The sequence below is a fragment of the Rhizopus delemar genome, genomic scaffold (genome assembly GCF_000149305.1).
Source record: "Rhizopus delemar RA 99-880 supercont3.3 genomic scaffold, whole genome shotgun sequence".
Lineage (NCBI taxonomy): Eukaryota > Fungi > Mucoromycota > Mucoromycetes > Mucorales > Rhizopodaceae > Rhizopus > Rhizopus delemar.
The window spans coordinates 1,277,853-1,302,327 of record NW_027137829.1 but is presented as its reverse complement, the minus strand read 5'-3'; the positions used below and the strand labels follow the sequence as shown (position 1 = coordinate 1,302,327).

Sequence of the window (24,475 nt, the reverse complement as noted above, 5' to 3'; positions counted from 1 at the left end):
TCTCATCGCTGAAGATCACAGACTTCCAGTCCTCCACAGTCCATGATGCTTTGTCGCGACACCACTTCAATCGCTTTTTCTGGTTTGTATAGCTGATGAAAGGCTAGTACTTCTTAATTCCAGACTTGAAGCCTATCTTTCTAAGAAGCCTTCTGACCGACCGTTTGCTAATACTGTATCCTAAGGACCTCAAAAAGAGCTGAGCATCAGAAGCTGTGCGTAAGAGTCCTTGTCGAAACTTTAGACGGATGATTGCATTAGTTATTTTTTTAACTACGACCGGTCGACCACCACGGTTACGAGCCTTGATGTTCTTTTCTTCCTTTCTTATCCTGTTGATCGTCCATTTAGAGACTCCTGTTGTTCTAGAAATATCCATTGTCGTACGACCTGAGCGTATTCCAGATTTCACAGCTTCTCTTTTATCGTTGCTGATTTTTTTGGGCATAGAGTGCTGGTACTTTGTTAAAATGGATAGGGTAAAAATAAGAAGTGAAATTCATAGAGAGATACAAATTAGGCAAGGGTTTATATATTTTTTAAAAGCTATTGGAATGCACTAGTGTATTATAAAATTTTACAGCAAACTAGAAAGAAATGGGTAGATTTGAAAGAAGGCTAGACAAGTACTACATTTTTGGCGAAAATTGAAATATTCAAAAAATCACTAAAAATGACCTTATTCCTGAAGGATGTCCGGCACAGTTCCGGTTTACCTAGCATAATGCATATTTTAGACTGCCTTTCAGATGGTATATGCCACAAAAGTCGCAGGTATATGGCGGAGATGCAATGCTGATTTTAATTTTTGTGCACCAGTTTTGTCCGCTACTGTACTATTTATTAAGTAAAAAAAGGAGAGGAACTAATAATTTAGAATGAACCCTGGATTATATCGTCTGACTATTAATTGTATAGTCTGACGTAGGCTGGACTGAGATCAATAATAAAATAATAAATAAAGACATCATTAATGACCAAACACGACACCATTCTCGTTTAAACGATAAAGTCGATGACAACCCTTACATACAGAATATTGTGTGACGCCCTCGTAGCATCTTTTCAATAATTCTGAGCTGGACAAGAGAGTGGTGGCCTTAACAGGAAATCGATACTTCATGTTGGTAAAAAGAAGAACCACATTCATACATTCCATTAATAATTCAGTTTGATCATCAGTCAAAAATTTTGTTTTGAACAAAATCACAAAAAAGAACAGGTACAATGAAAGTGGTTCATCAAGGGGTGGAAAGCTTCTATTAGTGTACATTGGTGTTTCTACAATAAACAAGTTTCAGTGTTTTTTTTTTTTTCGGCAGAAGAAAATAAGAATTACCATCAACATTTTCATTGAATTGATCTTCATAATCATCATCAAGGTCAAGATCAACGTTGTCGAAATCAATTGCTTCACCATTGTCATCTATTTCCTCTAAATTCGTACCTAATGAATTGAAATGAGTAACGTATTATGTTGCTGTATTTCAACAGCTAATAAAAATTTATATCTACTGGAATCAACTTCCATGGCTTCAGTAATTTGACTTTCAGATTGGCCAAACATCGCCAACATGTCATCAGTTACTATTTAAGAAGTCTTAGGATACATTTATTACAACTAAAAGTAACATTCATACCGTGTTGGCCGTGTAAATGGTGAACAGGGTACGTTGAGTAAATTGTCGAGTACTGTCGAGTTACTTCATGGCGTTCAAAAGTTGATTTTTTTACAATATCATAGCCATTAGCCTTGATGGCACAAACTTCAGGGCAAACACAAATGTAATGATTTTTGTTAGGCATTATAATAGAAAACGAGCAAGCTTTTGAAATAAGAAAAAAAAAATGCAGCAAGAAAAATTTCAAAGCACAAAAAAGTAACCCTGACTTTAAAATATATTAATATGAAATTTTGCCTAAGAAAATAACAACAAAAAAAAAACTGAATTTAAAGTCCTAAGTGAGAGGATTTTTTTAACTTCAGTCATTTTTACCTCCTTAACATGCTTACCCTTGAAGTAAAAAATAAACTTTTGTTTTTTATATATAATAATTTCTTTCAAAGTTATAAATCAAATCTATATATAACTGTGATATTCAAGGCCCATTTACGATACAAAATTTATATTTTTGAGCGCTTTATCAACTTTTAAAAAAGCGGTCTTAAAATTAGCAATATTAAGCTCTTAATATTCGAGTAATATTCGCAATTATTTGCAGTGTGCACTACAAATAATCGTGCAAATTTGTTAACAGATATATTATCAATCTTGCGAAAGAGCTTAGAATCGTGTGACATCGGGTAACTGATTGTTGATCGCACTGCCTCCTGTCTCTGCCACAAATCGTTTAAACCGTCGTTAATCTTTTGGTTAAGAGATGTTGCAAGATTTGTGGCAGAGACAGGAGTCTGCTGGTACATTTATTCGTTAACTGATCTCGCAAGACGCAACTTACATCAGTTATGTTATGGCTCCTGTTTATTATCCATTTGATATCTAATGGTGCTCGGCAGCGAATGATACTTTTCAAATCAATGCTTTATTTGTCTTTTTGCTCTTTTCTAAACCACTCATATTGCTTTACGTACAGGTTTTATTGACCACTCATATTGCTTTATATACTTCTTTATTGACCACTCATATAGCTTATATACTTCTTTATTAACCATTCATATTGCAATAAATATTGCTTCATATATACAAAAAAAATTGGGATTTGCTTTATAAAAAGAGCTTTTTTTTTATTTAAATAAAATAATAATAACAATATATAGTATTTCTTTGCTCGTAGCGTTTTAAAAGTTTACTTGACTTACCTAATGTCATCAAAATAGCAGCATCTAATCTAAAAATACATCAATTAATCTCGTGGAACTCAAAAGGTTCTCACGAGAAAAAAAAAGCCAAGCTCAAGGATGCAAAGACACAAGGATTCAAAGATTCAAGGAAGCAAAGACTTGGACACCCAAATCAAAAGAAGAAAAGACATCAGTACTCAAAAACCAAAGCGAACACAGAAAAAAAGATAAAAAGATGCCAAAGCAAAGCAGAATTCATCTATAATAAACATTAGCGATCCTGTATGTATTGTAAAAATAATTGTACCTTTCTTTAGATAGACCAGAAAACTAGCTAAGCTTATACCAACAAATAAAGAAAAGGGAAGCAGTATGCATCTACAATAGTTATTAGCTATGGAGGATATGTAGTAAAAGTAATAATACCTTGCTTTAGATGGGCCAGGAAAAAAAAAGAAAAGAAGAAAAGAAGAAAAAACACGCCATCCAAGCTTGTGCCAACAAGTAAAAGAAGAAGCAACGGTAGTCTTGAGAAAGAGACTTTATAAAGAAAGCAAGAAATACGGTTTTACTAAAGTACAAGTACCATTAGAGCAGGAATGGAATGTATAAAATATTAAGAACTTACCTTTTATAAAAAAGAGAAGAAAAAAAAAAAAAAAAAAAAAAAAGAGAAGTGCTTTTTTTGTAGCCTTATTTTTACCAATGTTACACTTATTCACTGTCTATCTATGTTATAAATCAAATACAGTTGCTTTGCACGAAGATTACATTTAATGGTATCCCAAAAGATAACTTATACGTTGTTTGAACAAGTTTTATTACTTGAGTGCAATATCTTTAACATGGAGAGTATTCTTTTTTCTTTTTTTTCTTTTTTTTTTACTTGAAATAAAAAAAAAAAAAAGAGTCGGCAACTTAACGCACTGTAGCAGTAAAACAGCTTTTTTTCCTCCCTGGTTTTGTTTCATGGAATACACTAGATGTTCAAGGTACAAAAGATAAAAAAGAAAGCTCAAGTTCTGGTCAAATGCAAGTTTATAAAAAAAATAATAGCAACCAAGTCTAATGTTGGTTTCTTTTTTTTTTTTTTCTTACATTAAGAATTCCTAATGGGACACATTCGGATGACGAACATGAACCTCATGAGCAAAATTGTTCTTTCCAACATGATGAAGCAATAAGAATATCAGACTTATATTGTTGTTTATTGCTGAAAAGCTTTTTTGGTAAAGAAAGTTGCCATTGCTCACATCTCTAATGGCTAATGGCTAATGGCAAATTACACCCATGTGCAAACATAAAGTAAGTAATGAGCGAGTATAAGCTTAAAAACATATATTTTTTTACAACATTTGTCATAAAAAATAATAAAGCAATCTATTTATTTGATAAGCAAAAAAGTTTTGTATGTATTTGTTAACTATAACTGCCTTGTAACAAAATGTTAGCAGAGCTTTATTTTTTATTCTTTTAGAATATACACGTATTCTTTTTCTATAATGTAAAGATATTTGCATTTCTATGAAGTGTAATTGTTGTTAGATTAGTGTTTTCATTTGAACAATGAACTTTCTATTGCTAGACTCGTTTTTTTTTACTTACTTTTTTTTTTACTTACTTTTTTTTTCACCAGGTCATTTTTTTTCCCAAACACGATTATTTTTTTACGTTTTGTAACACGTTTGTAATGATCTAAGCTAAAAACCACAGGCTGCCTTCCTAATATGTATTCTTCTGAACAAAATGCTTTTGATTTCCGCTTTTTGCCCTCAAAAATAAAAAAAGAAGACATCGGTCTTTCAACAGTAGAGGGGAACAGGCTTTCCAAAAAAAGATCATCTGTAAAAAAAACAGACACTTTTTTAAAACGTGAATAACTTTATGAATACTTACCCTACAAAAAAAACAAAAATACTGTTCAATTTCTTTATTTTTTTCGCACCTGGGTCTTTTTTCAAAATTCAAAAATGACCAATACAGCGAAAGTTAAAATTTTTCTCCAAAAGCCATAAATATCTGTTAACCAAAAAATGTTCAATCTTGCGATATGCTTTATCCAATTGGAACGATTATTTGCAGTGGTGCCACAACAATTGAGTTTATAATCAGATTTACATCAGGTAGCATCAAAAGAAAGTGGTGATTTGGCCGAGTTGGTCTAAGGCGCCGCACTCAAGTTGCGGTCTCGCAAGAGGCGTGAGTTCGAATCTCACAGTCACCATTTTGGCCCATGTCATACTTTTGTGTCGTATGTTTTATTCTCCTTTTAGATTGTGTTGTTGTAACACTGTAAGGTTCGTTAGGCTTTCGGGTTTCGATAGATTTGATATAAGTTGTTGAGATAAAGTTTTAGTAATTGAATAAAGTATTGGATAAAGTAAGTTCCAAATAGAGTAGATAATTCGAGTTATAAGTTCGCTTATGTATAGTGACCACCAGATCTTGTTAAGTGGATCAAACTTGATTTGTAAAGTAAAATGTAAAGAAATGTAATAAAAATATAAAATGAATACAATGAAGATAGCTTGCTTCAAGGGAATTCGACTTGTTTGTAATAAAATAAGATAGATAGATTTGTCTTTTAAGAGACTATTTATTGAATAGAAGTGAATATAAGTGAACTGAAGTAAATTGAAATAAAAGATATAGGGATATTTATATAAAAATAATAGAGGCAAAAGAAAAAGAAATAAGGTTGATATTTTTACTTGAGTCAACATTTTTACTTGAGTCGATATTTTTACTTGAGTCGATATTTTTACTTGAGTCGATATTTTTACTTGAGTCGATGTTGTGTATTTCAGTTAAATTACTGAAGTAAGTCGATTTCAAAGTCAGTTGTACCGTCCAAAATTTTATAGATGTCTTCATCATTCTCGTTACAACACAATGCAGCAAACTTTGGCAGCATTTGACTTTTCCCTCTCCAACTAGTGTAACGAGAATGATGAAGACATTGTAGCTATGATTATGAAGATGTGAACGCCGAAACCTTCAAGTTTTAATTTTTGACGTTGTGACAACAGTAGCGAGTAAAAGGGTTGTAAAGATGCAGATTATAATTTTTGACCCGAAGGTACATAAAAATTAATGCAAGGTACAGAAATTATAAGGTGCATTAAAACCAAGGCATGCTTTAAATTTAAAGCATGTTGTGACAAAGAAGTCAAAAAATGAAAAAAGTCAAGAAAATGAAAGAAGTCAAAAAAATGAAAAAAGTCAAAAAGAAAAAAAAAATTTAACAATATAAATATCCCAACTATTTAGATGAAGAAAAAGGACAGTACAGTTCTACTCACATTTTAATTTATATATTTTATTCAATAAACAGGCAACCTACTCATAAAAAGTTCCTGATCCCTTTATTTTTTTTATCTTTACCTTTATTTGATCTTAATTAAAAGATTTGGTGGTCACTATAGTACCTTACTTTAAAAATTTCAAGAAAAACTTCTCTAAAACACTCAAACTAAACCAACCATACTACAAAATAACAATGTTATAAAATTCATAAAAACTATAAAAACAATTAATTCACTTTTGGCAAACTTACTTCTGACATACTTTACTTTTGATTATTTTTAAATAAATATCATTCAAAGCAAATCTCTTTTATTATCATTACTATTTTACTAAACATCAACAACAAGTCGAGTCCCTTGAAGCCAAATATCTTCATTGTATCACTGTTAAAGCTCATATCAAGCTACTATTACCTTTATATCAAGACTGATCTACTTTAAACAAGATCTGGTGGTCACTCCTATCAAGAAAATACTCAAATATAACTTTACTTTATATTCGAAACTACTTTAAACCCTCTATAAATACACAAGGCCTAAATAGAAAACAAGCTATTACAGGGTCATACGAAGTCAAAAAATGAAAAAAGTCGAAAAATGAAAAAAGTTAAAAAAATAAGAAAAGCTAAAAAGAAAAAAAAATTATTCATATATACAGTAGTGGACAAAACTGGTGCACAAAACTTTTTTTCAGCTTTTAACTACCATTACTTGCTCATGGTGATTGCAATAGCTATGAAACTATATTAGAAGGAAGATATGCTAGCCATTGTAATTTACGTGTATTCCTAGCATGACATTGTTAAAACTGAGCGAATAGCATGCTTTTCATTTATAAAATTCTATATATTCTAAAAACCGCAAAAGTGACTAAAATCTAAGGCTTTGTATAATCATCTCATCTCTTGATATTATCGAATATTCTTCTTGGCATATGCTAGTAGTATGCGTGTATATCATTTTCAATAAAAGAGCCCAGCTCTTTAACTATTATTTTCCAAAGATCATCTATCCTTTTTGGTCTAGTATCGTATCGTCATAGCTTTGCCTTCAATTGCCACCGAGTATGCTTAAGAAAAATTAGGCCGGGATTAGTTGCGACTAATGTCTTAGCACAGAAGCCCTGTTATCAAATATTGAGTTTGAGGCATGCCTTGTCTTGTGCTTTGTGTCATTGTCATGCTGAAACGAGAGATTACGATATTTTAGACCACTATACCCTAGGCTTTTGTGGTATGTAGTAAGCAAAATACATGTGTATACCTATGAATTTATTACAGCATCGTATACTTGACACAAATATCCTGATCCTCAATATCTAATACAGCCTTAAAATGTAACAGAGCAACCAACATGCTTCATTGTTTGATCACCGTAAAAAGATCGCTAAGGTTGCTCGACTTGCTTCCAATATTAGTGTATACTATCTGCACTCATAACCTTCATTTTTTTTTCATTGCTAAAGGTGATGAACTTCCAGCCCTCTATAGTATGCGATGGTTTGTCGTGATACCACTTTCATCGCTTTTTCTGGCTTATACAGCTAATGAAAATCTTCGATTCCTTAGTTCCAGACTCAAAATCTAGCTTCCTACACTGCCTTCTGACTGACAATTTGCTACTACTGTATCCTAAGGACCTCAAAAAGAGCTGAGCATCAGAAGCTGTGTGTAAAGATCCTTGTCGAAACTTTAGGCGGATGATTGCATTAGTTATTTTGCTGACTACGACCGGTCGACTACCACGGTCACAAGCCTTGATGTTCTTTTCTTCCTTTCTTATCCTGTTGATTGTCCATTTGGAGATCCTTGCTACCTTAAAAAGGTCTGCTGCCGTACGAACTAAGTGTATTCGAAATCTCAGAGCTTCGCTTTTACAGTTGCTTATTTTCTTAAGCATATAAGGCAGGTACTTTGTTATAGTAAATAGGGTCAAAACAAAAGGGGGAATTCAATGGGAAATACAAAATAAGCATGGGTTTATGTATTTTTCAAGAGCTACTAAAGCTCACTAATATACTGTAGAATCTGAAAGCAAACGGGAGAGATATGAGGAAAATTGAAAGAAGGCTAGACAAGTACTATATTTTTGGCGAAAATTGAAATATTCAAAAAATCACTAAAAATGACCTTATGCCTGAGGGATGTCCGAGACAGTTCCCGTTTACATATCCTAATGTATATTTTAGACTGCCTTTCAGATGGTATATGCCACAAAAGTCACAGACATATGGCGAAGATGCAATACTTATTTTCATTTTTGTGCACCAGTTTTGTCCGCTACTGTATATCCCATCTTTTTGTGAAGAAATTGTTAGTCAGTTCAAATAAATCATATATTTTTACTCAATAATTAACAAACTTTAACAAGAAAGTCCCTGTTTACTTAAACTTTTTACTCTACTTCAACTTTTATTACGAAACATCGTATTGATCTTACATATAAGGTCTGGTGGTCACTACTTATCAAGCATCTTCGTAAATCCTATATAAAACAACAACTTACAAGGCTATCACAACCTTAACATCAAGCTTTACAAGCAATCTTAACTCAAATTTACTCACTTACAATAAGCCAACCTTTAAAATAACAACGTTTTGTGAATCACTTTACAAATTGCCATTATTTTACCTATTTGACAAAATTTTAACCATTTGATATATTTTTTACTTTTTGATATTTTTTTAACCTTTTGAAATATTTTTAATCACTTCAAGATTTTTTAACCTTCGTCAATATTTTTACTTTTTGTAAAAATTGAACTTTATACAGTAGCGGACAAAACTAGTGCACAAAAATGAAAATCAGTTTTGCATCTTCGCCATATGCCTGCGGCTTTTGTGACATATGCCATCTGAAAGGCAGTCTAAAATATACATTAGGATATGTAAACGGGAACTGTCTCGGACATCCCTCAGGCATAAGGTCATTTTTAGTGATTTTTTGAATATTTCAATTTTCGCCAAAAATATAGTACTTGTCTAGCCTTCTTTCAATTTTCCTCATATCTCTCCCGTTTGCTTTCAGATTTTACAGTATATTAGTGAGCTTTAGTAGCTCTTGAAAAATACATAAACCCATGCTTATTTTGTATTTCCCATTGAATTCCCCCTTTTGTTTTGACCCTATTTACTATAACAAAGTACCTGCCTTATATGCTTAAGAAAATAAGCAACTGTAAAAGCGAAGCTCTGAGATTTCGAATACACTTAGTTCGTACGGCAGCAGACCTTTTTAAGGTAGCAAGGATCTCCAAATGGACAATCAACAGGATAAGAAAGGAAGAAAAGAACATCAAGGCTTGTGACCGTGGTAGTCGACCGGTCGTAGTCAGCAAAATAACTAATGCAATCATCCGCCTAAAGTTTCGACAAGGATCTTTACACACAGCTTCTGATGCTCAGCTCTTTTTGAGGTCCTTAGGATACAGTAGTAGCAAATTGTCAGTCAGAAGGCAGTGTAGGAAGCTAGATTTTGAGTCTGGAACTAAGGAATCGAAGATTTTCATTAGCTGTATAAGCCAGAAAAAGCGATGAAAGTGGTATCACGACAAACCATCGCATACTATAGAGGGCTGGAAGTTCATCACCTTTAGCAATGAAAAAAAAATGAAGGTTATGAGTGCAGATAGTATACACTAATATTGGAAGCAAGTCGAGCAACCTTAGCGATCTTTTTACGGTGATCAAACAATGAAGCATGTTGGTTGCTCTGTTACATTTTAAGGCTGTATTAGATATTGAGGACCAGGATATTTGTGTCAAGTATACGATGCTGTAATAAATTCATAGGTATACACATGTATTTTGCTTACTACATACCACAAAAGCCTAGGGTATAGTGGTCTAAAATATCGTAATCTCTCGTTTCAGCATGACAATGACACAAAGCACAAGACAAGACATGCCACAAAATCAATATTTGACAGCAGGGCTTCTGTGCTAAAGGGTTAGTTACCACTAATCCCGGCTTAAGCCTTCTTAAGCATGTCCGGTGGCAATTGAAGGCAAAGCTACACTACCTCAAAAAATTGTTCATTTTGAACCGCCTTTTACACATTTCGTACTGAATCTGCTTCGCATGATCTCCAATCAGCACTCAGCACAAACCATTATGAAGCACTGTTTCTCAGCTATTTACTACACCGTAAGCATATCACGTGCTATGCGTAAAGGCTGGAAAATATCCAATCAAAAACCAAAATCAAAATGAACAATTTTTTGGGTTTTTTTGAATATGAACTAAATTTACGCCTATATTCCCAAATAACATAGGACTAACTCGTGACTGCTATCATAATTTTTACCCGTGACTACTTCTGCTATTCCAAGGCAGCCCTGGTCGATTTTGGGTTTTTTTGTTTTCCCATTGTAATCTCTCATTGCTCCATCTCGACATTTCAAGTAATGGTAAATTGCGAAATTTCAGAAACCCAACGAAATGCAATTATTTCTGCTTTAAGAAGAGGAAAGTCGTACGATGCTATCAGCAACGAGTTACATGTTTCTAAAGGGTCTATTTCGAACATTGCGAAAGAAGTAGACCATCACTCCGTATTGCAAGCAGGTCAACCCAAGAAACTTAACATATACGACGCGCGTCTTGTATTGCGCAGGTTCAATGCTGGTGCGTACAAGTCCGCAGAGCTCGCTGCCAGAGACTTAAGTGGCTTAGGTTCGGATATTTGCAGCCAGACCGTGCGAAACCTTCTTAAAAGCTCCAAATTTAAATCTCGACGAAAACCAACAGCTCTTCCTTTAACGCGTTCTGCCAAAAAGGCACGCCTTCAGTTTGCCAAGCAGTATAAGGATTGGACAGAGGAAGCCTGGAAAGGAGTAGTCTTTAGCGACGAAACAAAAATCAATCGCTTGGGTTCAGATGGTAAACAATAGACTTGAGTACAAGAAGGAAGGCCTCTGCAGGATCACAACTCCAACCAAACTTATAAGCATAGAGGCGATAGTACACTAATTTGGAGCTGTTTGACAGCAAACGGAGTTGGATATATTGCTCAAGTGCTCGGAGACTTAGATTCAGAGCTGTATTGCAAGATTATGACGGAGGATATGCTCCCTTCATTAGAAGAATACGATATGTTAAATGATGACATTATATTTCAACATGATAACGATCCAAAGCATACATCTAGATTAACACAAAAATGGTTCGTAGATACTAAGGTACAGCTACTGAATTGGCCAGTATATTCACCTGACTTGAATCCTATAGAAAACTTATGGGATTACTTAAAAGTCCGGCTGTATGCTTATGAAACTGCACCCTTAAGTATGAAAGAACTATTTGAACGGGTTGCAGATATTTGGTACAATGAAATTACAAAGGAATACTGCGAGCAGTTAGTATGCAGCACGCCGCGAAGATTACAACTTGTTCTGAAAGAAAAGGGCGGCGAGATTAATTATTAGCTAATAAAATAAAAAATGCCGACAAAAATCCAAAAAATTGTTCATTTTGATTTTTGGTTTTTGATTGGATATTTTTCCAGCCTTTACGCATAGCACGTGATATGCTTATCGTGTAGTAAATAGCTGAGAAACAGTGCTTCATAATGGTTTGTGCTGAGTGCTGATTGGAGATTATGCGAAGCAGATTCAGTACGAAATGTGTAAAAGGCGGTTCAAAATGAACAATTTTTTGAGGTAGTGTATGACGATACTACACTAGACCAAAAAGGATAGATGATCTTTGGAAAAGAATAGTTAAAGAGCTGGGCTCTATTATTGAAAATGATATACACACATACTACTAGCATATGCCAAGAAGAATATTCGATAATATCAAGAGATGAGATGATTATACAAAGCCTTAGATTTTAGTCACTTTTGCGGTTTTTAGAATATATAGAATTTTATAAATGAAAAGCATGCTCTTCGCTCAGTTTTAACAATGTCATGCTAGGAATACACGTAAATTACAATGGCTAGCATACCTTCCTTCTAATATAGTTTCATAGCTATTGCAATCACCATGAGCAAGTAATGGTAGCTAAAAGCTGAAAAAAAGTTTTGTGCACCAGTTTTGTCCGCTACTGTATTTTTTGCTTATAAAAAGCCTAGCTTTTTATTATCTTTTTGAAAAAACTTCACTTAACTTGCCTTAACTTGACTTACCTCAACTTGGCTTCTTTAAAAATATAAATATATTCTATCAATAAACCAAGTATCTTTATCTCTGAATCTTTTGGTATAATACTCTTAAAACACAAGCAAGACAAGTCCCTTGAAGCCAATTATCTTCATTGTAAACACTTTCAAACCTTTTATTAAATTACTACAAACAAGTCTGATCTACTTAACAAGATCTGGTGGTCGCTCACAACAATCGAATCCCATTTCAATACTTTAACTCAAGTCTTACTTTTTATTCTTTTTATCAAACTTATTCTATTTCAAAACCGTAAATGTTAAGGATACATAAGATTATAGTCACTTTATTTTAGTAAAAGGAATCGAATATGATCCTAAATAATATGTTGACATAACTTGGAACCATTTATAACATTATTCCCAATACAGATCAATAAAAGACTTTGATTAGATTTTTATATTAAGCTTTATTCATATTAACTTCACATAGTCAAATAAGATGACATGGGTGTAATATAGCTTATTGATGATATGAGCATGTTGAATAAGGAATGACAATTACTTACCGGATCATCATTAAGTCATGTAAACCTTTATCCTAACTGAGATATTATTATTAGCCGTAATATCCAATCACGGAACTAGAGGATTTTATATTCATCTGTACCGTCTCCTTAAATAGTCCTACATCCAGAGTTATCTGAAACCATCCCAATAGCATAATTGACAATACAAGCTAGGAACAGGCTAAACTAATGATTAGAAATAATAATCATCTATTCTGTCAAATTGATCATAAATCTGTCCTAATTCTTTATCCGTATCATGTCTATAAATACTCTCACTTTTTACATGTAGAATTTATCAGAGGGAATCTTAGTTATCTTAACTTAATAAAGAGATACCAAGTTCTAACAGTATTTCTTTATCTTTGTTGTTATACTACTTTTACCTAAAACCCCCTATCTCAAACAGTAAACCTTTACAAGCCATTAAAGGAAGAAAAATTACAATACAAACAGATACGTATGAATACAGATATATCCAGAAAAATACAAAAAAATATAGAATATCCATAAAATCATCAAAAACAGCATGTAATCAGAAAAACCAAACACATATAAATAACTTCATTATTTCTTATCTTTTACCTACATACCTTGTTTCTACTTACTTTTGTACTTACTTTTGTCTTCACTCCATTTTACTTTTTGATTATTTCAAATAAATATCATTCAAAAGTAAATTTCTTTTATTTTTCTTTTATTTTACTTAACATCAAGAACAAGAAGTCCCTTGAAGCATATACACTTCATTGTAATCCCTATTATATTATCTTTTTATTTTACTTTACTCAAAACAGTTTGATCTACTTAACAAGATCTGGTGGTCACTTATTACAAGCGAACTTATATTCAATCTATTACTCTTTTTGGAATCAAATCCTATCTAAACCTTTGATCTTATATCAAGGCTTATTTAGTACAAACCTATTTATACTATAAAATCCTTACAAACTCCAATTATCACAGTGTAACGTTCGTTAGGGTTTCGGTTTTCGGTAGGTTTGATATTGTTGCACGAGCGAGAATTTAGTCCCCCGTACAAGCATGTATAATTACAGTTTGGATGAAGAACATGTACTGTAATTTACAGTTCATGACAAGAGACAAAAGGCGCCCCATATTTTATATATAAATAAGATGATTATATTTAACAAATATTAAATATCCAATAAATCCTATAAATTCAAGAAATCAAATCTTACGCTTAAAAAGCAATCTTTTCTTATTGGGTCACAATAACCTTTTCTTTTCCTTTTATTTTTACTTATTCTTTCTGATCTGATACACGAGTTATCACGAATCAACAAAGATACCTTTTATTTTTATCTTTACCAAACAATCTTACTCTTAACCTTATTGATCTATAAAGACCTGGTGGTCACTACTCAAAGAAAATTCACTCTATCAAAAGAACTGTTAAATGTTCAATCAAGTTACCTAAACTCAAGTCATTCCAGACTTCAAACCTCAAATTAAACAAATCTACATCATTTTAACACAAGCCAACTCTCAAGTACTAACAAGTTATAATATTGTGACGAAAATGTTGATCCTTTTAGTCAAACTGTACCACTTGTCAAAGAAAGTTCGAACCTGAACTATGTTCATACCCTCAATATTTTTGATAACTTTGTGACAAAGAAGTCGAAAAATGAGAAAAGTCAAGAAAATGAGAAAAGTCAAGAAAATGAGAAAGGTCAAAAAGAAAAAAAAATTAACAATATAAATATCCCAACTATTTAGATGAAGAAAAAGGACAGTACAGTTCTATTCACATTTTAATTTATATATTTTATTCAATAAACAGGCAACCTTCTCATAAAAAGTTCCTGATCCCTTTATTTTTTTTATCTTTACCTTTATTTGATCTTAATTAAAAGATCTGGTGGTCACTACAGTACCTTACTTTAAAATTTTCAAGAAAAACTTATCTAAAACACTCAATCAAAACCAAACACACTAAAAATAACAACTCAATGATATTGAAAAACTCAACAAAACTCAAAATTCAAAAGAAAAACACAAAAACAACACAAAATCAAGAAAACCAGAAGCATATAAATATCAACAATTTATCAAACATTACTATTATTACTATCTTATCTTATCAAAATAAATCTCCTTTGAAACAAAATACTTTTTATTTTATAAACAGGAAGAATCAATAATCCCTTGAATCATATACTTCATTGTAATCTCTTTTTTTTTGTTTTATCTTTTACCTATTACTTTTACTTTTATTCAAATCAGTCTGATCTACTTAACAAGATCTGGTGGGCACTCTACACAAGCGAAGTTATAACTCGAATTATCTACTTTATTTGGAACCTACTTTATCCAATGCTTTATTCAACTACTAAAACTTTATCTCAATAACTTTTATCAAGCCTACCAAAACCAGAGAGTATATCGAATCTCACAATATAAGTTGTTGAGATAAAGTATTAGGCCAATTGAGATCCAATAAGAGTAAGTAGTTTGAATTATAGGCTTGCTTATACAGTAGGTCAAAAAACTGCTGCAAGGAATCCATTTTTCTTGGTTTTTGTAGCGCACATCCTGTTACAATGGCACAAACTGCCTCTGTTCCCACATAGTAAATCTTCTACATGTCTTGAAAAATCCGAAAGAGTTTAAGCCCTATTGGATAAGTATTGAAGGAAGTATGAGATGCGCAATTTGAAAATTTGGAAAAACGAAAATTTGAACGGAATGAATCTATTTATTAATATTTAGTTGAACCTCCTTTTCTATTAATAATCTCTTGAGTTCTTCTCAAAATGTTATCTACATGCCTTTGGCAAAGTTATTTATCGAAGTCAATTCATATTTCATCAACTCGTTCCCAAAGCACATCTGTGTTCTTTGCTCTACGTTCGTAATAATTGAGCTACAACTTCAATGGATGCCATACGTGCTCGATTGAATTTAAGTCCGGGCTCTGAGCTGGCCAATCGTTAATATAGCTCTCTTGGTTACTACATAACTAGGCCATTGTAAATTATGCCTTGTGCTTTGGGTCATTGTCATGCTAAAATTAAATGTTGGACCAGTCGAAATTGTAGTACTTCATAGTATCACGAAACGTAGTGTTCAAAATATACTGGTAAACACCCGAGTACAACTTTCCATCGTAAATCTAGCAAGCATATCCTGGTCCTTCAGAGGTTATACAACACCAGGACATCAATTTGCTAGCTTCATGCTGAATTACAAAATCCAGGTCATGATGTTGAAAAAGGTCACTTGGCCTTTTCCGATAGTGATTATCACCATCAAAGCCCTATACGTTGATCTTAGTTTCATTAAAGTAAACGATTTGTTGTCAGTCAACCATTGCCCAATCCTGATGCTCCTTGTTCCATTTCAACTGATGCTACGTATGCACTTTTGTCTGAAATGGCTCCTTTTTTTCTATCAGAAAATGGAACTCCATTAATTTCAGTACGTTAATTTCTGACTGGTATGAGATATCGTAGCCAAATCCAACAGGCTCCCGGTATACCTCTTTGGAAGTCTTTAAAACCCGTTCAATGACTTTTCTTTTGATTAACCGCTTCGTCACTTTGGAGACTACTGCAGGTCTATCACCTGTGCTCACTGTCCTACTTGAAAACAACGTTATAAAGTATCTACTAACAGTTAATTCATGTAATCCAGTCTCCTTAGCAATATCATATTTTGATGTGGATCCGGTTAATGTCTGTTTGAGATCGTTTACTTTCTCCTCTGACAGTGATTTATGCATGCAATTGACGAGAGGCTAAAAACGAGAAATAATTTAAACAAGGGAATATAAAATCTAAAATAAAGAAATTGTAAGCACTCTTAAATACAGGTAACATTCTAATCACGTCAAAAGTGAGAAAAATTGTGATGGCAACCGGTTGGGTTGTATTAAAATTCATTATTTCAAACATATGTAAACAAGTAAAAAATACCAGATGTTTAAAATACTACCTTTAGCAGTATCAAATTCCACCAATAAACATTGCCCATATCCGATAATCGACGAATAAACGCACTTTCTATTGAGGTACAAACAGTCAAAGTTTGAGATAGTTTGGTGCAGTATCCATGGACAAGCAGCTGTAAAACATGAATTTTGCAATTCCTTGCAGCAGTTTTTTGACCTACTGTATATAGTGACCACCAGACTTTGTTAAGTGGATCAAACTTGATTTGTAAAGTAAAATGTGAAGAAATATAATAAAAATATAAAATGAATACAATGAAGATAATTTGCTTCAAGGGAATTCGACTTGTTTGTAACAATATAAGAAAAATAGATTTTGTCTTTTAAGAGACTATTTATTCAAAGTAAAAATAGGTTTTTACTACAGAAGTCAATTTAAGTGAATTTAAGTGAAATGTCGTGAATTGAAATAAAAGATATAGGACTATTTATATAAAATAATAGAGAGAAAAGAAAAGGAAATAAGGTTGATATTTTTACTTGAGTCGATGTTGTGTATTTCAGTTAAATTACTCAAGTAAGCCGATTTCAAAATCAGTTGTACCGTCCTAAATTTTATAGATGTCTTCATCATTCTCGTCACACCATTTTCGTTACAATATAATTTTAACGTTTTTCTCGTTATGGCCTTAAGGGTCTAGAAGTAAATTTGACTTTTCTTTAGAGTGTAAAAGAATTTGAGATCAAAGATTTGTGTTTAAATGAATAAATTTGGTTTGCTTGTAGTAAGTGACCACCAGATCTTGTATTGTAGATCAAACAATAAAAGGTAATAAAGAGTTTTCTTGATAAGAGAATATAAAAGTGATACGATGAAGATAATTTGACTTCAAAGGACTTGACTTGCTTGAGTTATAAAGTAAAGATCAAAGAGTTTTAATAAAGAGGAACTCGATGTTTATTTAAAAAATATTTTTAAAAGTGAAGTTCAGTAAAGTTATAAGGGGGGATATTTATATGATCATTATTTTTTTGTGCTTTTCTATTTTTGAATTTTTTTTGTTTATCCTCAGGGACTGAGGTCCTTCCTATGACTGAGTCCCTTCTTCAGCAAAAGTTACACCAACTGCGTCACATTACTTTACTCAAAACAGTTTGACCTACTTCATACAGTCAAACCTATGGAAGGGTGATTGGCACTTCAGGCCACGATGGATAAATCATAATATCTACAGCTATAGCGGAGCTAGAATAACAATCCAAAAATAGAAACTAAGGTTATAAGGCAAGCAGAATCGAATGGCGCTGTTTAATTTTTGAAGTTCCGAATATTTCCCGATTTAGTCTAGAATAATGGGGCGTTTCTTATGTGAAGCACCTTTGTTCCCAGTTAGTTTTGTATCATTTGGTACATCGGTAATTTTCAAAAATAGTAAGCACCATATAATATTTTTAAACATGTTTAACGGTCTTCAAAATATTTATGGAAGTCCATTGGATGTTTATAAACCACTTTTTTCCAGAAATTACAAAATAGCTTAATTGGAAATATGGCTCATTTGAATCTTGATGTCACGAGTTCAATCCACCCAATGACCATTTTATACTTTTGCGATAACGGATTAAGTTTTCCCTTTTATTTATTTTACAGCTGAAATGTTTTTGTAGGTCACAAGAACTTCTTTTTGAGGGTTGATGTTGTGATAAAGAAGTCAAAAAAATGGTGTAACAAAGAAGTCAAAAAATGAAAAAAGTCAAGAAAATGTTAAAGGTCAAAAAAGTGAAAAAGTCAAGAAAATGAAAAAAGTCAAAAAGAAAAAAAAATTAACAATATAAATATCCCAACTATTTAGATGAAGAAAAAGGACAGTACAGTTCTACTCACATTTTTATTTTATATATTTTATTCAATAAACAGGCAACCTTCTCATAAAAAGTTCCTGATCCCTTTATTTTTTTTTATCTTTACCTTTATTTGATCTTAATTAAAAGATCTGGTAGTCACTACAGTACCTTACTTTAAAAATTTCAAGAAAAACTTCTCTAAAACACTCAACTCAAAACACAAACCAACAAAAAATAGCAATAGAAAAAATTAAAAGATAAAAGATTATAAAAAATGTTAAAAAGATAAAAAATGTTGAAAATATAAAAATGGTCAAAAAAAATAAGAAAAGCAAAAAAGAAAAAAAAATATCATACATATGTATATATCCCATCTTTTTGTGAAGAAATTGTTGGTCAGTTTAAATAAATCATATGTTTTTACGCAGTAAATAACAAACTTTAACAAGTCCCTGTTTACCTAAACTTTTTACTCTACTTTAACTTTTATCAAGAAACATCGTATTGATCTTACACATAAGATCTGGTGGTCACTACTTATCAAACATCTGCTTAAACCCTATATAAAACAACAACTTACAAGGCAATCACAACCTTAAATTAAGCTTTATAAGCAAACTTAACTCAAATTAACTCACTTACAGAAAGACAACCTTAAATAGCAGCATAACTATATGCTAACTTTAATTTGCAAAGCAAAAGCGCTATTATCATGTGCTCTTGCTTAATTATAATTTTTCTTTGCCTAAAAAGTACTCACTGTTGTGATTTTTTCACTGCACCTACCATGTGTTGTAGAACAGAGTCTGATCATAACGGACATTGAATAATCACAACTAAAAGAAGTATATTAAAATTGATAAAAGATAATAATTTAAATCTTTATTAAATAAAATATACTCTTCTTCTTTTTTATATAAAACTATCACTATTAGATTCATTCTATAAAGTAAACATGAATACTAAATAAGTCATGATCTTTACTATTCATCATTTCTGTAAATGAATAGTAATGGATTAGGTACCTAGTCAACTTTGATCTGACTGGAGGCATTTCATATAAATATATCTTTCCTCTCAATGAAGACGGAACAATTCTCCCAGATCAGTTAAAGAACAATAAGATCTATAAAAACAACGAATTAAAATTTTTCATAATCGATTCAGTGATCATTCTTCAATCAAACGTGTCAATTATTGGATCTACGCTCATAACTACTCATTTACCCGCCAACTGATAGAAGAATATAAGTAGTAGACTTTGTAATGATTTCTTTTTAACAATTAAGATTGTCTTAAATAAAGTTCAGTCTCAAAAAGTATTCTTTTGGTTTATCTTTGTTATTACCTTTACCAGAACATAACACTATGAACTATAAACACACATCGAAAAACAAAAAAAGTAGCAAAGAAATGTACCAAATCCAATAAAAAATAATTTACAGTTTTTTTTTAATTCAAATTATAATGAGAATAACACATTTTATTAGAACATTTAAATTTAACTAAGAATAGATTTGTAATCAACAAAACATTATAAAAACGATAAGCATTAATATTTTTAAATGATATTCAAGAATAATATCACGATATTATATAACAGTATATAGGTTATTACTGTTGTAGAACAGTAACTGATTGTAGTTAGCGTTGATAAATATAAGTCTTAATACAAGATCATAATTAAAATAAAATAAAATACAAGTTTATTTAAATAAGATCATACAATCAATTCCAATTAAACATGTTCTTTTAAAATATGTATTGTATTCATGAGAGTTCTTTGATAAGAAGAAGTATCAACTAAAATAACCAAATCCAATCCAATGTCAGGAATATTGCTAATCTTTCACATAATTGAAATAACGCGTAAAATAACGTTATTCAAATCAGTGAGGAATTCCCAGAATAAAAGATAATCTATAACAGACATACAAAAGAACAAATGAAAAGTTTTCATAATCATAAATAGAGATGACACTTGATAAAGCACCTGAAAGAGTAGAAGAACGTTTACAATGCAAGATATCAAGTCATTCACTCAATAAGATATAAATATCTGCCTTCAATTAGAATAATTTTTACTTTAACTTAAACTGAAATAAAGATCAGACTCAAAACGTTCACAAACTGTTTCTTTATTTTTGTTTTTACCTCTTGTTTTCTATTATCTTAACAATTACAATTAGTTTTTTTACGACTAATGTTTGAACCATAATGAAGAAATAACGATATTTTAAGAATCGAGGAAGCAATGTGATCCTTACATAATATCAATGATGTTATTTAGTTAAAAAACTTAGTATCTATATTACATTCATCAAAAGATGCTTAGAAATAAGCTTCCATTTGGTATGCATGCTCGGACAGTGGATGATGCCACTTTGCAAGACATCCTTGTTATAGCATATACGCTAAGAACCCTAAATCGGTCGCAAAAATTTTGGCGGCCATATCGATGTTTCATATAACTGCCATACATCAGTAATGTTAGAATTCAAGAAACATACAAAGGAGTTGGCGATTGCTAATCCTTCACAAAAGTAAATGAGGGCAAGCTGAGGAAATCAGATGCTTACAGTGCCAGATGAGCTCCAAAATTCAATTTTTCAGATTCCATTCCAACTTCTACCCAATATAGCGTACTATTGGATAAGTCATTTCCCAAAGTCTCGGAGTGTGAAATCAAATATTGGCTCCGCAATCATAAAAAAAGTGCAGACATGCTATAAATTTAAGGGTCACATAAAATTGTTTCTATTCGATGGTTTTTAGTAAAAATTTGCATACCATAAGCTCTAACTGATTAAAGTATTTGTGCAAAATCTCCGACATTTCTATTTTTTTATTGCTGTTTTTAACATATTTCTCTTCATCAAATACAAATATTTTAGCAAAACTATAACACCTATTGTTGGACCATATAGTTACACAAATGTTCAAAGTCTTATTAAAATCTGTAAAGAAGTCATTGATATAGAGCGTGCCCAAAAAAATTGCATACCGCCTATTTTCAAGCGCAGATATCTACAACAAATAGTCGGAATTGGAAAACGAAAATAGTACCAATCGATGCGCAATGACCAAAAATATATATTTCCATATTTGGAATGTAGTTATAGCGCCGATTGAACCGTAAATATCATGATTTATCCATCGTGGCCTGAAGTGCCAATTGTCCCTATGGAATTTGGCGTTTAAGAAAAAATAAATGTCGGAATCTCAAAAATGATTGGCTGAAACAGAAAAATAATTGACTGAAATACAGTGGCCGTCAAAACTGGTCGCATGTTTTCATATTTTGCCTATACGCACTATCTTCTTCTTCATTTCTTAGTCTATAGCAATGAAATATACTTCATTCGAAAGAGCAAACTCTGGACAATTATATGGTAGCACAGATATCACAGTAGAGCCAATATACTGGTAGTAATTGGCACTTAAAGTTCGATGGTACATGCGACCAGTTTTGACGGCATTTATAAGTCAACATTTTTGCACACTTTATTTAAAAAAATCAATATTTAGTCCAACGATCTTTTGCTTTAATAACTGCAACGCACCTTTTCGGCATACTTTCGATGTATTTTTGGCATTCTTCTTTGGAAATGGCATACCAGGTCTGACCTATACGCTCCCATAGCTCATGCATACTACTTGGTGGTGCCTCATAGCTATGAAATAGCTCTCTCTTTAAATGAGCCCACATATGCTCTATGGGACTTAGGTCCGGCGATTGAGGAGGCCATTCCAATGCTTCGAGTGGCTGCTGGCTAATCCATTCTTTCACTACCTTCGACGTATGCTTCGGATCATTGTCCTGCTGAAACACCATTTTGGAAGAATCCAAGCCATAGCTTTTCATTGTCTTGAGTAAGTCGTCTTTTAGGACCTCAAGATAGCCTTCGCTATTCATACGATGACCTACGTCAACTATCCACCCAACTCCTTCCCATGTAATGCAGCTCCAGACCATGATGTTGCCGCCTCCATGCTTGACGGTTTGCTGTACATGTGGCGAATTCAATTCCTCATGGGGTAGTTTCCATGCATAGGCCTTTCCGTCGGATGCAAAACGATTTACTTTGGTCTCGTCAGAGAATATGACCCGTTTCCAGTCATCCACAGTCCAATGCTGGTGCGATTTGGCCCACTGAAGGCGTTTCACGATGTTTTGGCTGCGTAGCAAAGGTTTTTGAGACTTGACAAACGCTATAAAGCCAGCTTTTTTAAGAACGCGGCGTACTGTACTATCACTTACAGATATTCCAAATTCTTCTTTTAGAGCTTTTTGGATCTTTACAGCGTTATTTTTTCTTCCTAAGGTGACTAATCTCCGGATGTAGTTCACCATGGGTTGGCTAATTAGAGATGGGCGACCACCTTCATCAACATTTCTACTCATCTTAAGAGATGAGCGGTACTTCTGAACAGTGGTACGACTAACACCAATTTGTTTTGCTATTTCGCTGTTTGACTTCTTGGATCTCAGCAATAAGTAGATGTTGTTTGCTTTGTCATTTGAAATTGCACGCATGTCGGATCTGCAATGGTATAATGTCTTAATGGCGTGCTGCAATTTAACAAAAGAGCACTTACATGTAAATAATATTACGATGAAAGAAGAAAGAGAAGAAAAAATAAGAAAAAATTACAATTAAGCCACATTTTTGTGACTATATTATGTTAGTTACAAACGCCGTCAAAACTGGTCGCATGTACCGTCGAACTTTAAGTGCCAATTACTACCAGTATATTGGCTCTACTGTGATATCTGTGCTACCATATAATTGTCCAGAGTTTGCTCTTTCGAATGAAGTATATTTCATTGCTATAGACTAAGAAATGAAGAAGAAGATAGTGCGTATAGGCAAAATATGAAAACATGCGACCAGTTTTGACGGCCACTGTAAAAAAAATAATCGTCGCTTCAGTAAGGAATAATTGTCAACTATGACTAACTATAATTGGCGGAAAAGTTATGCCTAATTTACGTTTATTTTTCGAGCTTGAATTTACTCCTTCTCTTTCTAATACGCAATGAATACTTTTTTTTATGAAGATGGACTTGAAAACCTTTACAATGACCGAGGCGAGAAAGTTTACGATCCTATGGAAGGCGTTTTGACTGATGTCAGTGATCCTAACATCGTTCTTGAGAAAATTACAAGTAAAGAAAACTACTTGAGTGTTAAACGTCCTGAAAAGATTGTTGAAGAAATCCTAATTGAAAAGCAACCGAAGGCTGAAAAACCCAAATCAGCTAGCTCGTACAACAACTACAGTGACTTTACCAGAGAAACTTTTATTGATCGTATGCTTGAGCAGCCATTAGAACGCGGGTTAGTAAGCAAAGTTGCAAAAGACTTAAACATCAACTACCGCACTGTTTTGAGATGGTGGCATCACTATAATGAAACAGAGGAAATTGCCTATAAAAAGTCAGAATTAAATAGTGGCCCAAAAAGTTCATTCACGGCTGCGCATAATGAGTACATAAATAAACTTCTTGATGATGATCCGCAGCTATTCTCAGATAGCATCATAGAGAGTTTGACAAAGAAATTTGAAGACTTTACTATATCAAAGTCACAGTTTAATAACCATTTAAAAAACACAATGCTTATTACTATCAAGAAACCTATTTTCGAGGCTGAAGTAAGAAATTCAGCAGAAAACCTGCAGACAAGATATGAATGGTTCATGAAATGGAAAGACTCGGATTTGGACTATACAAAAAATTGTGTTTTTATTGATGAAAGCAGGATTTCCATATCATTATGAGAAATTATTTGGGGCTCAGATCGAAATCTGGAAGCTCTGGCTATTGTGAAGTAGGCAAAAACTGGATCCGACATCTTAAGACGCTAATTTGTGGCTATACATTCCTTCCACCATCCATGCCAGGTTGTTAATGAGAAAAGCCTTCCCCT

At 32.6% G+C, this 24,475-nt stretch overlaps 5 protein-coding genes and 1 non-coding gene across 6 annotated transcripts; 3 read left to right on the top strand and 3 right to left on the bottom strand.

Annotated features, from left to right (window-relative positions):
- Window positions 1–970: 970 nt before the first annotated feature.
- Window positions 971–1,806, bottom strand: RO3G_04693 (uncharacterized protein; the record flags this gene model as incomplete). Its single annotated transcript, XM_067659283.1, has 4 exons — window positions 971–1,281; window positions 1,340–1,447; window positions 1,516–1,587; window positions 1,641–1,806. 4 exons carry the CDS (start codon window positions 1,804–1,806, stop codon window positions 971–973), a joined length of 657 nt encoding a protein of 218 aa, XP_067515384.1.
- A 3,138-nt stretch (window positions 1,807–4,944) lies between these two features.
- RO3G_19050 lies at window positions 4,945–5,027 on the top strand. Its single transcript has one exon. It is a non-coding gene; the product is annotated as a tRNA-Leu (tRNA).
- A 6,135-nt stretch (window positions 5,028–11,162) lies between these two features.
- On the top strand, window positions 11,163–11,534 carry RO3G_04692 (uncharacterized protein; the record flags this gene model as incomplete). The annotated part of the gene is made up of 1 exon (XM_067659282.1): window positions 11,163–11,534. The coding sequence occupies one exon, from the start codon at window positions 11,163–11,165 to the stop codon at window positions 11,532–11,534; it is 372 nt and encodes a 123-aa protein (XP_067515383.1).
- A 760-nt stretch (window positions 11,535–12,294) lies between these two features.
- RO3G_04691 (uncharacterized protein) lies at window positions 12,295–12,936 on the bottom strand (the record flags this gene model as incomplete). The annotated part of the gene is made up of 3 exons (XM_067659281.1): window positions 12,295–12,385; window positions 12,487–12,512; window positions 12,883–12,936. 3 exons carry the CDS (start codon window positions 12,934–12,936, stop codon window positions 12,295–12,297), a joined length of 171 nt encoding a protein of 56 aa, XP_067515382.1.
- Window positions 12,937–22,059: 9,123 nt separating this feature from the next.
- On the bottom strand, window positions 22,060–23,079 carry RO3G_04690 (uncharacterized protein; the record flags this gene model as incomplete). Its single annotated transcript, XM_067659280.1, has 1 exon — window positions 22,060–23,079. One exon carries the CDS (start codon window positions 23,077–23,079, stop codon window positions 22,060–22,062), a length of 1,020 nt encoding a protein of 339 aa, XP_067515381.1.
- A 503-nt stretch (window positions 23,080–23,582) lies between these two features.
- Window positions 23,583–24,031, top strand: RO3G_04689 (uncharacterized protein; the record flags this gene model as incomplete). The annotated part of the gene is made up of 2 exons (XM_067659279.1): window positions 23,583–23,888; window positions 23,999–24,031. 2 exons carry the CDS (start codon window positions 23,583–23,585, stop codon window positions 24,029–24,031), a joined length of 339 nt encoding a protein of 112 aa, XP_067515380.1.
- Window positions 24,032–24,475: the final 444 nt, after the last annotated feature.